General features: G+C 47.2%; 1 protein-coding gene across 19 annotated transcripts in view; it reads left to right on the top strand.

Moving 5' to 3' along the window:
• The window catches only part of IKZF1 (IKAROS family zinc finger 1), a 102,711-nt gene that overhangs the window by 16,523 nt on the left and 71,001 nt on the right, over nt 1–15,187 (top strand). For 18 of the 19 annotated variants that reach the window (XM_070787445.1, XM_070787434.1, XM_070787444.1 and 15 more), the window contains exon 3: nt 7,974–8,093. In XM_070787445.1, the coding sequence (XP_070643546.1) occupies nt 7,974–8,093 (120 nt within the window). Of the gene's footprint in view, nt 1–7,973; nt 8,191–15,187 lie in introns of all 19 variants that reach the window. The other variant, XM_070787436.1, reaches the window with a different exon arrangement.

The raw sequence follows: 15,187 nt of genomic DNA, 5'->3' as shown, positions 1-15,187 counted from the left end.
AGACCATGGCACTGTCCCAGCCACGCCTGTCATTTAGAGAGTCTGCATTGAACTCTCCAGGCTGTGAGGTAAAGGCCAACGCTTGGCTTTTTGGCTGTGGCATGTAGGCACTTGATGGACCGTTGGTGGACATGTACATCAGTCAGCATGCTTGGCCATATCTGTAGGAAGTGAAGCTGTGTTGGGGGAGTCGGCTATGGAGACACGCTCTCCCATGGGCGTGGGCAGTCTCCAGGGATGCTCCCTGCAGCCTGGTGCTGACACTGGAGAACTTGGTTCCCGCCATGCACTTGCTCACACAGCGCTGAGCAGGAAGGACCATAGGAACAGAGGTATGTGGAAAGACATCAAAGATGTATGCAAAGGTGAGAAGAATGTGTCTCAGGATGGTTTGCAAAGTGTGAATCCATCCTTTAAAATGAAAACACATCACACGCGCATGCGCACACACACACACACACTTTCCACATGCCTGTATATCCCTTTAGGAAAATTCTGGAGTGATTATTTTAAATGTGTGCTTCCTCTTAGAAGATTGAGGGTGGAAGGAAGGGATGGGTTAGGGGAGAGGGTGGGGAATTTGGTTTTTCATCTTCTCCCTTTCAGGATTATTTGAATTCATTTCCCTTAAGCACATACTTTTGTTCTGAAATCTGAGTACAATGACAACAATGAAACTATTAAAAAACAAAACTTTGGCCCTTTGAAGCCTGTCCTTTGGCTTGGCCAGGATGTGGTAGCAGCTGGTAGATGAAGCCTGAGCTGAAGGAGAAGTGGGTCCTGCCAGAGGAAGCAGGGTCCCATCCCCAGATTGTAGACCATGGCTGGAGGCGATAAGAGGGTCAGAAACGCTGGATGGTAAACGTCCCAGAAGGTGCAAAGAGACCCCTTTGTTGTCTCTGGTCCTCTGCATCCCCTGGCTGCATTCCTCTTAGGTGGCTTCTAGAGGGACATCTTACGTGATACACTGAGGATCCAGGCAGACTCTACTGTCCCAAAGACAAAGCTGAAAACCCAATGCCAGGCTGGCATCTCCAAAAAGTTTTGTAGGAGGAACAGCCGGTCAGTACTCTGATCCTCTATGCTGGTAACAAACGTAACAAGAGCCTCGTTTTCTTCCATTCTTTTTGCCCTTAACATTATGTGGAACACTCAGTTTGAACAGTGGCTCTTTGAAGACAAAGGTGTCAGGGAGTGGAGATGAGGGTGAAAGTTGGTCTGAAAAAGATTCAAGATTTGTTCTAAAATTTAGTTGTGCTTCCAGTCCTTTACACGGTTATTCCTTTGGTTTATGTTAAACCTGGAGTGTTCCAAACAGAGATTAGGGCATTTAAAGAGTTGTGCCATTTTCTCTAAAGATTTGAAGAATACTTTTTCTGTGTTTTGCTGTTTTTGCAATAAACACCTAGTCATATCAGTTTTCATTTTCCATTTCTAAAACGGAGGGAAGTTGGAGTTAGATGTATTATAAGGATGTGCATTTAGCAAAACAGAAGTTGATGTTCTTGATGTGTAAAATATGAGGAATGTGTTCTGAATCATCCCCTTTTCCCATGAAACTATTCCTTGTTATGTCCTGTTCCCAAAAAAAGAAAAACAGATTTGAGTCAAATCCTATGAAATTGCCATTATCATAGATGAAAAAAAGTTCCGATATCAGCGATTTCATAGGAGTGCACCTAATCTGTGTGAAATACTCGCTTGAAAAACAGACAAATACTTAATATCTAACTTTCTGTTTTCAAACTACCTGGTTCTTTCTTCCCTGGGATTTATCCTGAATGTGGACTGAGCCCTGGTTTACAGTGTCCTATAGATAAAAACCACTCTATAAATATGTGCCCTCTTAGATCTCCTCTAGTTGGGAATGCTGTTGAATGGGCCTGGAGGAGAGTCTGTCTAAAACAGGCCGTCCTGTCCTTTAGTGCCCCTCTCCTTCATTCTTTTGCTGAGTTTTTGTTTGTTTGTTCTTTCTCTCTTCTTCGGCACTCATTCTAAATTATTGGTTATGTACTATGAATTGTTGTTTGTTTTGGTCTCTACGGGAAGAGTCAGCCTGTGGGAGAGCGGGAGTTGTGAGGCCTCTATCAGCATCTCATCTCCGCCTCCATCCCTGGGACCTGAGACAGTTCTCCTTGCCTCCTGGATCACTGTGTGTCCTCTGCAAAATGGGGGACTGGAGCCAGTTGAGCTTATGCGATGTTCAGGCTCCTGGGGCCCTATTGAATGTTTTCTCCCTGATCGTCTATAATGTTTGTTGAAACAGAGAAACCACAAATATGCTCTGTAGACATCCTTCCCCTGCCTGGGAAACGAGGCTTATCCATATCGATGTGTCAGTGCAAATGTCAATCATGGGAAATCACACTGATTGAATGCTTTAAATTTACCAAACACCACCGTAAGCATTTTTTCTCATTTCAACTTTATAAGACCCCAGTGAGGAAGATACAGGCAGCATCTTCAATTCTCAGGGAGCTGAGACTCAGAGAGTTTCAATAACCCATCAGAAGTCCCATGAAAGCCAGACCTGGTGTAGGGTAGGAGCTTCCCCACTGTTCTGGAGAGTGGACAGTCTATATTCTGAGTTTTATTTACCCCCCTCACCCAGAAATTGTGTTTTTCTGTGGAATTGTACACAGTACAAACTCATGCACTGGAGACATGAGGAACCACAGAACTTTGTTGGTTGAATTATAATTTACTTGAGGAATTATTTACTTCCTGTTGATAAGCTAATTAAACAACTTTCTCATCTAAGTTGCCCAAAACACTTTTCATAGGTAAAGCTTTATTTGAAACATAGGCAGTAAGTAGATTAAACAGAAATTGGTGAGAAGTTTCTTTCATTTTTCTAAGTAAAATGACATCACACCTCCTAAATCCTTCCATTTGAATCCTTGCTTGCTCGCTGTCTGCAGTTCTTTATGTCTGTGGGGCACTGTCCATGCCCTTGGGCATATGGGCACTTGGGGCTGTGCACACCTGTTTCTAGAAGATGTTTCAGTTTACAAAATAACACCGTGAGCTTATTTAGCATATTAGATTCCACACACATTGTTATTTTATTCTCACAACAACCTTTTAAGCTAAGCCAAAATCATGTTCTTTAACCTCATTTTACTCCTGAGGAAAGAGTGTAAAGGTGACTTGCTGTGGAATCTGTCTTCTCGTTGGTCAAACCAGAGCTGTACCCTGGGTCAACAGATTTCCAGTCCCGGTGTGTTAGTATCTCCTGTGCACTGACTTGGTTTAATACCTTTATTTTCTTATCGTTTATCATCTTTTCATGGTTTTGTATTTTAAATGGTGAACTAGGTAGGTCTAAATAGGTCTTGTTGCTGTTCAGTCGCTAAGTCATGTCCGACTCTTTGTGACCCCATGGACTGCTGCACACCAGGCTACCCTGTTCTTCACCATCTCCCGGAGTTTGCTCAAACTCATGTCCTTTGAATTGGTGATGCCAGACTCTAAATAGTCCTAAAATCAACACACAAAAATATGTTTGCTCCTCCTGAGGATTTTGACAAAGTGATGGAAGTTCTCCGTGGACATTTCCAGCAGGGAGAGGATCCCAGGGTTGCTGAGTACAGAGGCTCAAGCCAGTGATTGATGGCTCAGCAGCCACTGCTCAAACATGGGGGCTTTTAGGCAAATCAGATGTGCTCTTAGGAACTGTCACAGTGGCGGCAAGGCAAGGCTGCGTTCCAGCAGGCATGTGGGTGGCCATCCCACTCGCTCTCTTACAGTCCTGACTTTTTACCTGAGCCACTGCACACGCCAGGGCTATGCTTTATTCTCTCATATCTTCACAGGGAGCTCCTACGGATTGACCTGGCCCCGGGGTATTTACAATCATGGTCCCTACTGTTTCCATTATTCCTTTTTCTGCATCGTGTATGAAGCAGTGAAAAGTGCTGAGATGCTGGCATGTCGCTCAGCACAGGGGACCGGACAGACAGAAGCACATCTAGCATCTCAGCAAGTTCTAGTTGGTCTTGTCCCCAATAGACGGAGCAGATAAATTTGAAGAAAAGTGACTTGGATACATTTTCACATGAACTGAGCAGAGGGATGACAGCCCTTCACTGGACAAGTCCCAATTCTTTCTGACCCTCCCATGGGTCCTGCATACCTGACTGTCTAGATCGATCCCAGAGTTCTCCAAAGTTATCCTCAGGAAACCCAGAATTAAAAAAAATAAAATAAAAAATAATACAGGAATGCAGTCTAGTTTCTCAACCTTCTGCTTCCACCTGTCACCATGGCAGCTGGTTAATCAGAAAGGTGTACATGCACACCCCTCACTGTGCATGTTTCAGGATCCCATCACTTTGTTAAGCTGGGGTCGCCAGAGTCAGTTCTGTGGGAGCTCCCCGGGGGTCTTCACAGAAGCAAGTGGTCTGAGTCTGTGGTGTTTCAGCCTCCTTAGCCTGCAGTGTCCCCACTTTACCTAGAAGACAGGTTTCGTGTATTAAAGTCTGTGTAAGAACTAGAGATTTTCATCCAAAGTGAAGTCAGACAGAGAATATAGATATCATATGATATAACTTATATGTATAATCTAAAAAAAAACGATACAAATGAACTTATTTACAAAACAGAATCAGACCCACAGACTTATGGTTACCAAGTGTTGTTGTTTGGTCACTAAGTTGTGTCTGACTCTTTGCAACCCCATGGACTGTAGCCTGCCAGGCTCCTCTGTCCCTGAGATTTCCCAGGCAAGAATACTGGAGTGGGTTGCCATTTCCTACTCCAGAGGATCTTCCTGACCCAGGGATCAAACCTGTATCTCCTGCATTGGCAGGCAGATTCTTTACCACTGAACCACCTGGGAAAACCATAGTTACCAAAAGGGGGGATAAATTAGGAGTTTGTGATTAACAGATACATGCTACTGTATATAAAATGTATAAACAGCAGGACCCTACTGTACAGCATGGAGAACTATACTCAATTCCTTGCAATAACCTATAATGGAAAGGAATCTGTAAAAGAATGTATATGTGTGTGTGTGTGTAAGTGAATCACTGTGCTGTACATCTGAAACTAATACAATACTATAAATCAACTATATCTCAATATTAAATGTCAATATTATTGAATATTAATATTAAATGTCAATACAAATATTTTAATTATATATTAAATAATTTAATATTAAAATGTCAATATAATTTAATATGTCAATATTAAAAAGCAGAGATATTACTTTACCAACAAAGGTCCATCTAGTCAAAGCTATGGTTTTTCCAGTAGTCATGTATGGATGTGAGAGTTGGAGTATAAAGAAAGCTGAGCACCAAAGAATTGATGCTTTTGAACTGTGGTGTTGGAGAAGACTCTTGAGAGTCCCTTGGACTGCAAGGAGATCCAACCAGTCAATCCTAAAGGAAATCAACCATGAATATTCACTGGAAGGACTGGTGCTGAAGTTCTAATACTTTGGCCATATGATGTGAAGAACCACTCATTGGAAAAGGCCCTGATGCTGGGAAAGATTGAAGGCAGGAGGAGAAGGGGACGACAGAGGATGAGATGGTTGGATGGCATCACCGACTCAATGCACATGAGTTTGAGTGAACTCTGGGAGTTGGTGATGGACAAGGAGGCCTGGTGTGCTGCAGTCCATGGCGTCACAAAGAGTCAGACACAACTGAGCAATTGAAGTAACAATATATCAATAATTTTAAAAAGATTATTCTTACCTAAAAAGAAAACAAAAAAAGAGTCCTCTGACAAACTCCCCAAAGTCCTCAAGATTTGAAGATGATTACTTTAGGAAATCAGGAGAAAAAAGAGTCATCAGGTGGTTCATAGGCCTCCTGCAGGCTCCCATTCAGAGCTCTTTCCATTTATGAAGTAGGTGAAAGTAACACTGAGTCTCCCTTCAGCTGTTGCTCCTTTTAAAGTCGTCTATTTAGGGCAATGAGATTATTAGTGATGTCATGCACATTTAGTGTAACACAAGAACTGCGATCAGTTTCCCTCTGGCTTTTGGTTTTTCCCTGGGAAATTCTTACCACGCTGCCCACTAACTCTCCATCTTGTATTGGCTATCCAAATATATCCAATAATGCTCTTTCTGAAAATATGCCAGTTGAGGTAATTACAGCTAAGCTGGGATATTAAACTGTGATGTCTCTTTGCCAGAGAATGCTATACTCTTCCCCAAAGCCGTGGTGCCTGGCAGTTTCTGTTTTAAATTATTCCCCGAAGGGTCATCTCCTGTGTTGGGAATACTCCCACTGCACCTGCCTGTCCCCTGAAGCATTGTGTTGGTCTTTCAGGTGGTTTATTCAAAGACGCAATACAGTTTCCCACTCTGCCTCGCCCCGTCTCCCAGACACGCTTTCTTCATCATCAGTACACTTTCCTGCAGGCCTGGGCTTCTGGGTGGGAATATCCTCTGTCTGCGAAGCCAGCTTGCCAGCCCAGCCAGCAGCACACAACCCCAGCCTGTCCCTTTCCCACTAACCTTCTTTGATGCTCCTCATCCCTGTGTGTCTTCCACGGCAGCTATTCTGGGCTCATGGGCTATTCTGCAGCTGCTAAGGGCCTCACTAGCTCTTTCCCTGCCTGGGTTTATTGTCTCCTAACTCAATTTTAGGTTACATCTATGTTAGAAGATACAGGGGTTTCAATTTCAAAGAAGAGGAGCATTTTCTCCCTGTCTTGGCTTCCCAGTGTTGAATTTCTGGGAGTGGGAGTGAGTTTCCCATTTCTGGAGTTTCTGGTGACACTTACTAGATACAGGCATCCCGTAAAACCCTATCTCACTGGTAAATCCTACTTTGTGAAGCAACTTCTGGAGTTGCGTGGGTTCTATTTCATTTTCATATTTTGAAGATAAGAATTCCTAGTAGAAGACTCACCGTGCACATGGGGTGAGAATTGTGTGAATTCCTTGTCCATCCTTCTTTCAAGTTTCCCGACCCCACTGAGTTAATCAAATTGGGCAGTTGGCTAAATATTCTCTGGCTCTGGAAAGTGAACAGACCCAGAATGTGTCGCTGTGAGCAGGATGCCCAGTCTGGTGACCTTAATACAGAGGTGTGATGAACAGGCTTGTCGGAGGGTAAGGTGGAACAAACGTACAGGCAAAATTTGGCCTGACACATGAAGAGTCTTAAAAACATTCATGCCTTTTGACCGGGCCATAAAATTCCCCAGGGTTTATACTGTGGTGATTCTTAAGAACATGGGCAAAGGCTGGCTATTAGGAGGTTTACCACTGTGTTGTTTCACTGAAAAAAAAAAAAAAAAGATTGAATACAATCTAGGTTCAAAAGCAGAAAAAGGATTTAAATAAATCCTACTGTGCCAATGCAATGAAGTGTTATACAGACATCACAGATAAGAGTCATGGAAGCAAGGCTATGCTGCTAAGTCGCTTCAGTCATGTCTGACTCTGTGCGACCCCATAGACGGCAGCCCACCAGGTTCCCCCGTCCCTGGGATTCTCCAGGCAAGAACACTGGAGTGGGTTGCCATTTCCTTCTCCAAGCAAGGCCATAAGAATGTCTAAAAACTAGTTTATTTTGATCAAGAAGATATGTCACCACATATTATCCATAGTATATAAGTGTCTGTGTGTGTATACACATGCACACACACCACAATTTTAATAGTGGTGATCTCTAGGTGATTGAGGGCTTCCCTGGTGGCTCAGAGGTTAAAGCGTCTGCCTCCAATTGGGAGACCCGGGTTGGATCCCTGGATTGGGATGATCCCCTGGAGAAGGAAATGATAACCTACTCCATATGCATTTTTCACATCTCCGTTGTCTCATGTTTTGGTGTGGCAATGATATTCTATTATAAGCAGGATAGCAGGTTCCAATCCCCACAGAGAAGCATGAACTCAGTCCATAACTTGAAGCCAAGCCATGTTGCTGGCGGGTTGCAGTGACCACCACCCTCAGGGGTGACCACGTCCCCAGAAACTCCAGCTCTTGCTTATGTCCTCAGGGAAGGAGAGCCCGCCAGTGAGTGACACCCCAGATGACAGCGATGAACCCATGCCTGTCCCTGAAGACCTCTCTACCACGTCTGGAGGCCAGCAGAGCTCCAAGAGTGAGCGGGGACTGGGTAAGTGGGCCGCCCGCCTCTCACTCACGGGCCGTCACGGGCTTGAGGCCAGCACCCCTGTTTCTCTGCGTCCCTCCAAAGACCACGACGAGCGTGTGTGAGTCCCGTCACCTGCGGTTTCCCCTCAGCCCCCATGTGAAGGGAACACGCAGTGCGGGGCGGGGCCCCGTGGTGGGGCTCTGAGCCCCACGTGGGGTGCAGTGTGACCAAGCTGAAGAGCATCCCCGAAGGTGGGCACATCACTGGTCCCCCATCCTCAGAGCACTGCAGCAATGTGCAGTTTACGGATTGTACTCACAGATGGGAAATTTATCCACTTCATGTGTTATGGCAGTAGGGCTATTTATTTTCATAGCTTTGATGTAGAAGGAGCCGAACCTGGCCCTTCTGTGTTATCCCTCTCAGACATTCACAAACCTTTCCCACAGAACAATGGGTGTGGAGGTATTTGCAGTCTCTCCCCTGGTGAGCCTGCCTAGGCTATGGAGTCCATGGTGAGAAGTCTGAATCCACCCTCTCTAGGAAAACGGAGACCCAGAGAAGTTCAGGGAATTAGCCAGGGTCACAGAGCAGAGTCAGAAGCAGACACCGTTTCTGACTAAAGACTGGTGTTTATTCCAGTATACCCCGTTCTCATCAGCTAATGAGTCAGCAGTTCCTTGAAATACCTGTTTTCTTTTGCATTTTATAAAGAACCAAGTGTGAAGTTGAGAGCCCCTTATCTGCAGCAAAGAGTGTCCTGAGCGGTGCATAGGTCGCCATGAGACCGGACAGGCAGGAGACATCTCACAGCATCAGCTTGTAAGACCCACAGCCGAGGAGGGCACTTGTCTGAAGTTCTGAAACTCACAAGTTATTTTCCTGTAGGACATCCTGATGTGATGACAGAGAAATGTATTTTGTATGTTTTCATGTGCCTTGGAAACCAGATAGACTCTGGGTATTTTTTTTTTAAACTTAGCTATATATTTCGCTGAACAAACAGGGATAGTGGCTAAAATCTTCTGACGTAGATGAACCAAGAAAACAAGGGCATTTCTGAATTCCTTTTCCCTGTTAGATAGTGGCTACTGTATGTGGGCAAGTAGATGAAGAGTGTGCCCTCTTTCTACACACATCCTCTGGGGTTTCCCAAAGCTAGGATGCAGAAGAGCATGCATTGTTATAATTGATGTATTTGTGTTTAAGATTGTCTTCTGTTTATTGCAAGAGATACTGGTTTGTCATTCACTTGTACTGCTGCAGTTTCCTTTCAAGACACGTTTACAGAAATTAAAAGATCAAATTTAAATAAAAACATTAGGACAATGAGGGTGTGTATACATGATAAAGACTTAGAAAACCTCAGGGACTGAAAGGCAGAAGAAATTATGTGGATAGGTACAGGTTAACCGTTTAAATGAGCGGAGAGCGCAGACACCAGGGTTAGGACTCTGGGGTCACTATGGAGAAACTGGGGAGACTCCCCCCACTCCCCGAAATCCCCGCAGCTGACAGCCAAGGTCACCTGGGGCGTCCAGTAGAGAACTGAAAGTCGGGCTGGTTCCTGGAGAGTGAAGAACAGTCCTCCTGGTGCAGTCAAGCAAGCTTTTGTTATAAATGCCCTCACAGCCTAAATATACCTCCTCCGTAAACTTCAGGTTGTGGGAGCTCTGCGCTGGTAGGAGGTCACCGAGCCCCTGGCTCCCAGGCTGCATTCTCTGGCTGAGACGCGGTCTGGGTCCTAAAGGCGTCCCTGCAGGTGTGGCTGGTGGAGCCGGGGTAAGGTGAGGGGCGGGGTCGGGGCGGCCTGAGATCTGCGGGCTCTTCTTTGCTTCCCCACCGCCATGGGACACGACGCTCACTCCTTTCCGCATCCGATTTCTAAACACTGAATTTTAGAGTTGTAAAACTTCAGACATCTGAGAGCCATCTTTCCTTGGCTTGTGAATGGCAACTGCCACGGGGACAGGCAGGGAAAGAGGTTGTTAGTGGGGGAGGAGACAGAGGAGTGATGGGTCACTCCCGGGAAAGCAGGAAGGACAGAAGCACAGATGGGGGGCGGGGGAGCGGGAGGGGGAGGGGGGAGGTTTGTGGAGACAGGTGAGCCAGGGAGGGAAGCCCTGAGACCAGGGAGCACAGAAAAGCACCAAGGAAATGGGCTTCCCTTCACACTGGGCGCTGAGCTTTAGGCACTCTGCTTTCTGGCTGTTGAAGGGAGTCAGCCAGCTCAGGTGCGCAGTGAAGGCTGCCTGGGCAGCACTGAGAGCATGAAGTACGTTCTGTTGATAGCATTGCGGTGATGGTGGTTTAGTCGTTCAGGCGTGTCCGAGTCTTGTGATCCCATGGACTGTAGCCCGCCAGGCTCCTCTGTACAGGGGATTCTCCAGGCAGGAATACTGGAGTGGGTTGCCATTTCCTTCTCCAGGGGATCTTCCTGACCCAGGGTTTGAACCCAGGTCTCCTGCATTGCAGGCAGATTGTTTACCAACTGAGCCACCAGGGAAACCCTTGATAGCATTAGGACTTTAAAAGATGAAGGGATTAGTAGCTGAAAGGAAATGCACTTGAAGGCGTATTTCATCAGCACACTGGGAAGAAGGCAAAGAACTCAGGGCCTGGGACCCACAACAGGAAGCAGGGCCCCTCCCTAAGCGGGCCCCTCCCTGCCAGAGCTCCTCCCTGCGCAGCAGTGGGAGCAGCGTAGCGGGGAGAGAAGGGCCTCGGGGGAGGCGCCTGGGCTGTTGAGGGCAGGGCAGGGCGGAGGCCGGCCCCGGAGACCCTGCACCTGGGCAAGGAAGGGTGGAGTCGGGCCCCTCCCCGCCAGGTTCTTACCTCCCTCATTTCAAACTTGCCAGAGCCTTGGAACTTAGCTCGGCTCACAGGATAGTCTCCAGGGTTAACTGAAAACACGCACACACGCTTTGCTGAAGACAACAGCAAAGACAAGTAGAAACACAGTAAGAGGCAGAAAAAGGTCTCTTAAAGGTTTTTAAAGGAGTCTGTTGTAGCTTCCCTGGAGAGAAGGAGAGAGAGTGTATAAGATTTGCAGAACCAAGAATAGAAGAGGAATTTATTAATTAAAAAAAAAAAAAAAAAGTGATCCAGAGAATAGGCAAGCTGAAAACAGAGCCAAGAAGACGGGGAGGAATCCGTTAGGAGAGGGCAAGACCAAGAGAGAGACTGAGGTGCCGGCCACTCCTAGACCCAAGATCAAGTTGGGGGTGCTGGCTCCTCCAGTGGGAACATCAGGGAGAAATGGCGAGAGGGTAAAAGATGGTAACATATGTGAAAGTCTTTGGTGATAATAGACCACCGGGTGTCTGTTTTAGGGGAAAAAAAAAAGATGCTTTTGAAAAACTCAGAGCCCCCACTCCCAGTCCTAGACAAGTGTGACCTCAACCAGAACAGACGAGAGCAATGAACAAGTTGTTGGGAAAGAGTAGAAACCATCCCCTTAAGATGGGGAGAAGAGTCTCACTCACTGGTGGAGGGTCGTTCTCAGAAATAAGAAGAGTAATGGTTTTGTACCGCAAGACTTCCCTCCGTGTTGACGGAGCTGCTCTAGGACTGTGTGCCAAGGTGAGCTCCTGAATTAAAAAAAAAAAATGATATGGGAAAGAGGTGTCGAGGCAATAACTTGTCAGGACAAGGGAGTCACCGTCATTTGGCTCCTTTTTCTTCTGGGTCTGAATAAGAGGAAGCGAGGATCTAACGTACAACATGAAGGATTTAAGGTAGACACAGGAGAGAACTTCCTGGCCCTGAGGGATTCAGTATTTAGTCATCAGGACAGTCTATTCAATCAGATGCTAGCTTGTTCTTCTGAAGTGGTCTCTTTAATAATGAGAGAAATCTCGCCTCTCTGAAGTGGTTGTGTATGAAACTGCTAAAGAGGAGGATGTGCCCAGTGACCTCCTACGGCAACCCCCAAGTTTACCCACTCATCCATGGCAGGTGCCTTCGAGAAGTGGAAAATGGGTCAAGAGTCTTCTGCCAGCTGTTGGCCAGGGGCAATTAAAAGTGTCTCACATAGAAACGATGCCAAGACTGGCATCTAGCAGAGAGATAAGTGCTGTGAGTAAAGGAATGAAAAACTTCTTTTCTTCCTTCATTCAATAATCTATGGTTTCTTTCTTCCTTCGAGCATGGATTTTTGCCTATCACTGTTTTGTTCTCCTTTTGCTTGTGTGCGGGCTTCCCTTGTGGCTCAGTTGGTAGAGAATCTGCCTGCCATGCCAGAGACCTGGATTCGATCCCCGGGTTGGAAAGATCCCCTGGAGAAGGGAACGGCTACCAACTCCAGTATTCTGGCCTGGAGAATTCCATGGACTGTATAGTCCATGGGGTTGCAAAGAGTCAGACACGACTGAGCGACTTTGACTTTGCTTGTGTGAGTGGCCTTGTCCTAAAATTGGGTAGGGGTCCTCTAGCTCTCTGATGCTGTCAGTGAGCACACAGTCCTGGAGTGGAGGCGGGCTGCAAGCTGGCTGATCCCAGCAGAAAATCAGGCTGTGAATAAGGTGAATCAGGTTGTGAATAAGGTAGGGGGTAGGAGCCCTCACCCCCTTTGACTGTAGATGGTGGGCAGGGAGAGGGGAGGCCTACTTGGCTGGAGCAGGGAGACAGGGAGAGGCCACGGGTAGAGAAGAGAGGTTCGGGGCCAGAAAACCAAATGACACCCTGAGAGAGATGCCTGGCAAGTTTAGGATTTAGAATGGAATCACAGGGAAAACCCCGGGGCAGAAGCACAGCAATGCCCTGGGACTGAAGAGGAGAGATGACTGACAGGAGCCACAGGGGGTGGTTGAATGAGGACCAAAGACTTGCGGTTCAGGAAGACTTTCCAAAAGGCTCAGCTCTGTGGACAGACAGTCAGGATGACCCTGTGTACTAGTCATTCTAATGCTGAGAGAGACGTGAGGGGTGGATGCCTCTGAATATGGGGTACTAATGTGTGTTTGTACAAGCCCATCCATGTTCTAGAATGTTCTTCCTTCGCCTCTGCTCACTTTCATGACCTCATCTCCAAAGAGGGAGGGAGGTGACAGCCAGCATTTCCTGGTGGTTTATCGTAGGCCCTGATTCCTGCAGGTCGCATCCTCCAGCATGGGGTTTAGAGCATTCTTGAAGCTGAATTCTCATACCTCGAGTCCTTCGCTTGGAAGGCTTTGACCATGATTTGATTTACCCTGGTAGAAATAGAAAAGGGGAAAAAAAAGTAGAAAAAAATCTGAATTTCTTCCCTGTGGCATCCAGGAAAATGACTAAGTGTGTCTACACATAAATTTTTTTTTTTGGTCCATTAACTCAAAATAAGCATTCCTTCACTCCTTCGTGAGTTGCAGGACTGGAGTGTAAATTGTAAGAGGATTCATATGTTTTTCCCTGGTGCTTCTGTTGCCAGATCTCTCTTTAGTTCTAGGGAAGACACCAAGCCAGTCCAGAGGGGAAGAGTGGGTGAGGATGGGTGGAGGGCATTAATGCAGCCTGGGAGTGAGAGATGCTGGAGAGATCTTTTCATGATGGAAAACCGTGGGGCTTGAGTCTAATTGGAGCTGGGGCACTGGCGTCTGAGTACGGATGCTGCACCCGCTTATCTAATCAGCAGTTAGAGGAAGTCGTTTTTATCTGTGCAATGCATCTCCTCTGAACCGAGAAACCCTGCTTGAGCTCAGGAGAATTATTATCTGGCAGCATCTGAGCACTGGCTGCAGCTGAGCTCAAGCTCGCTCTGATGGGATGTGCGCTGTGAGAATCTCACAGAGAAAACCATCCAGGCCCGAGCTCTGTCCAGGGTCCGGGTTTCTCAGTTTCCAGTCTTCTTCTGAGGAACAACTCAAAGTGTGTCATTTCCATTCATGTTCGCCTCTCTGTTGCAGTTACTTAGTCCTTTTCGTAGTTGACACCCTGCTCAGTTCTTTGGGAGCCAAACCCAGAGGAGACCAAAATCCTAATTTTCCTCAGTTTCCCAAAACATGAGACATGGTATCAGAGAAAAATCATTTTGCCTACTCTCAAAATCTTTTAAGTTTGAAAAGAGGGGCTCTTATGATGTAACAGTTTCGTTGCTGCCCGTTTAAAACTGAATGTTAAGTTTTTCCTGAGCTCGGTTTTGTAGGTCAGTGCCAAACATTTGGAAATCATGGTCTTTGCAGACCATTAGGACACGTTGGTACATTAAACTAAGCTGGAGACTGTGTGCTGCGTGGGGTGCCATCCTGTCCTGGGTTTTGGTATAGAAGGTGGGGCCAGATGGCAGAGGCTTAGGAATCTTCCTGGGGGAAACTGAAACTGGAGTGTGTGTGTGTAATGCTTGTAGTGTGTGTGTGTGTGTGTGTGTGTGTGTGTCCTGAGTGGCAGTTGACAAGACCCCATAGTTGGTCACTCTGGGGGGCATCTCTCTGCTGGGACCCGGCTGCAGGGACTCTGCTGCCCCCTTGCCTTCTGGCCCTGGCAGGTGGCTTCCCTGTCGGGGAAGTGCATCACCTTGCCCATCGCCGTCACATAGGGCGAGCGCTGCAGGGTGAGGCAGGCTGCGAGGTGGAGGGCATCTGTGTGGCTGCTGTGGGTGGCACTTTCATTTGCATCAGGCGAGTTCCCTGGGAGACACCCTGGGGATCTGGAGATGGGCTGGCCAGGTGCTGGGGTCACCTCCTGGCTGGTGACTTCAGGGAGAAGCACTGAGGTAGTGACCTCACAGAACGCCTAAAATTCTCAAAAAGAAGGCAAATGCAGGGAGCAGCACACGATCAGCGCGGCAAGACAGAAAAGTGTCAGGGTCCTTCCCAGTGGCAAGAGAGACTGGGATGCAAGGAAAGGCCTGGCTGGAGGATGCAGGGGTCGTGAAGCCCCCACTGAAGTGAGGGCGGGCCCGCCAGAAGGTCGGGGATGAGAGGTCACACACTGCCCTGTTCTGCCCTGTGAGGGCCGCTGTGTCCTTGCCTGCTTGTCCTTGGAGGTCAGTGACCATAGGGCTGGAAGTTGTCAAGGCATTTGTGGCTCCAAGCAGAGCCTGCTGGAGGTCAGGCTGCCCTGGGCCCTGCCCTGAGCCCTGCCCTGGTCCCTGCCCTGCAGGCACCCCCCACCATAGAGGTCACTGTAGGATTTGGGAC

Source organism: Bos indicus, chromosome 4 (genome assembly GCF_029378745.1).
Source record: "Bos indicus isolate NIAB-ARS_2022 breed Sahiwal x Tharparkar chromosome 4, NIAB-ARS_B.indTharparkar_mat_pri_1.0, whole genome shotgun sequence".
Lineage (NCBI taxonomy): Eukaryota > Metazoa > Chordata > Mammalia > Artiodactyla > Bovidae > Bos > Bos indicus.
This window is presented reverse-complemented; position numbering and strand designations above follow the sequence as displayed.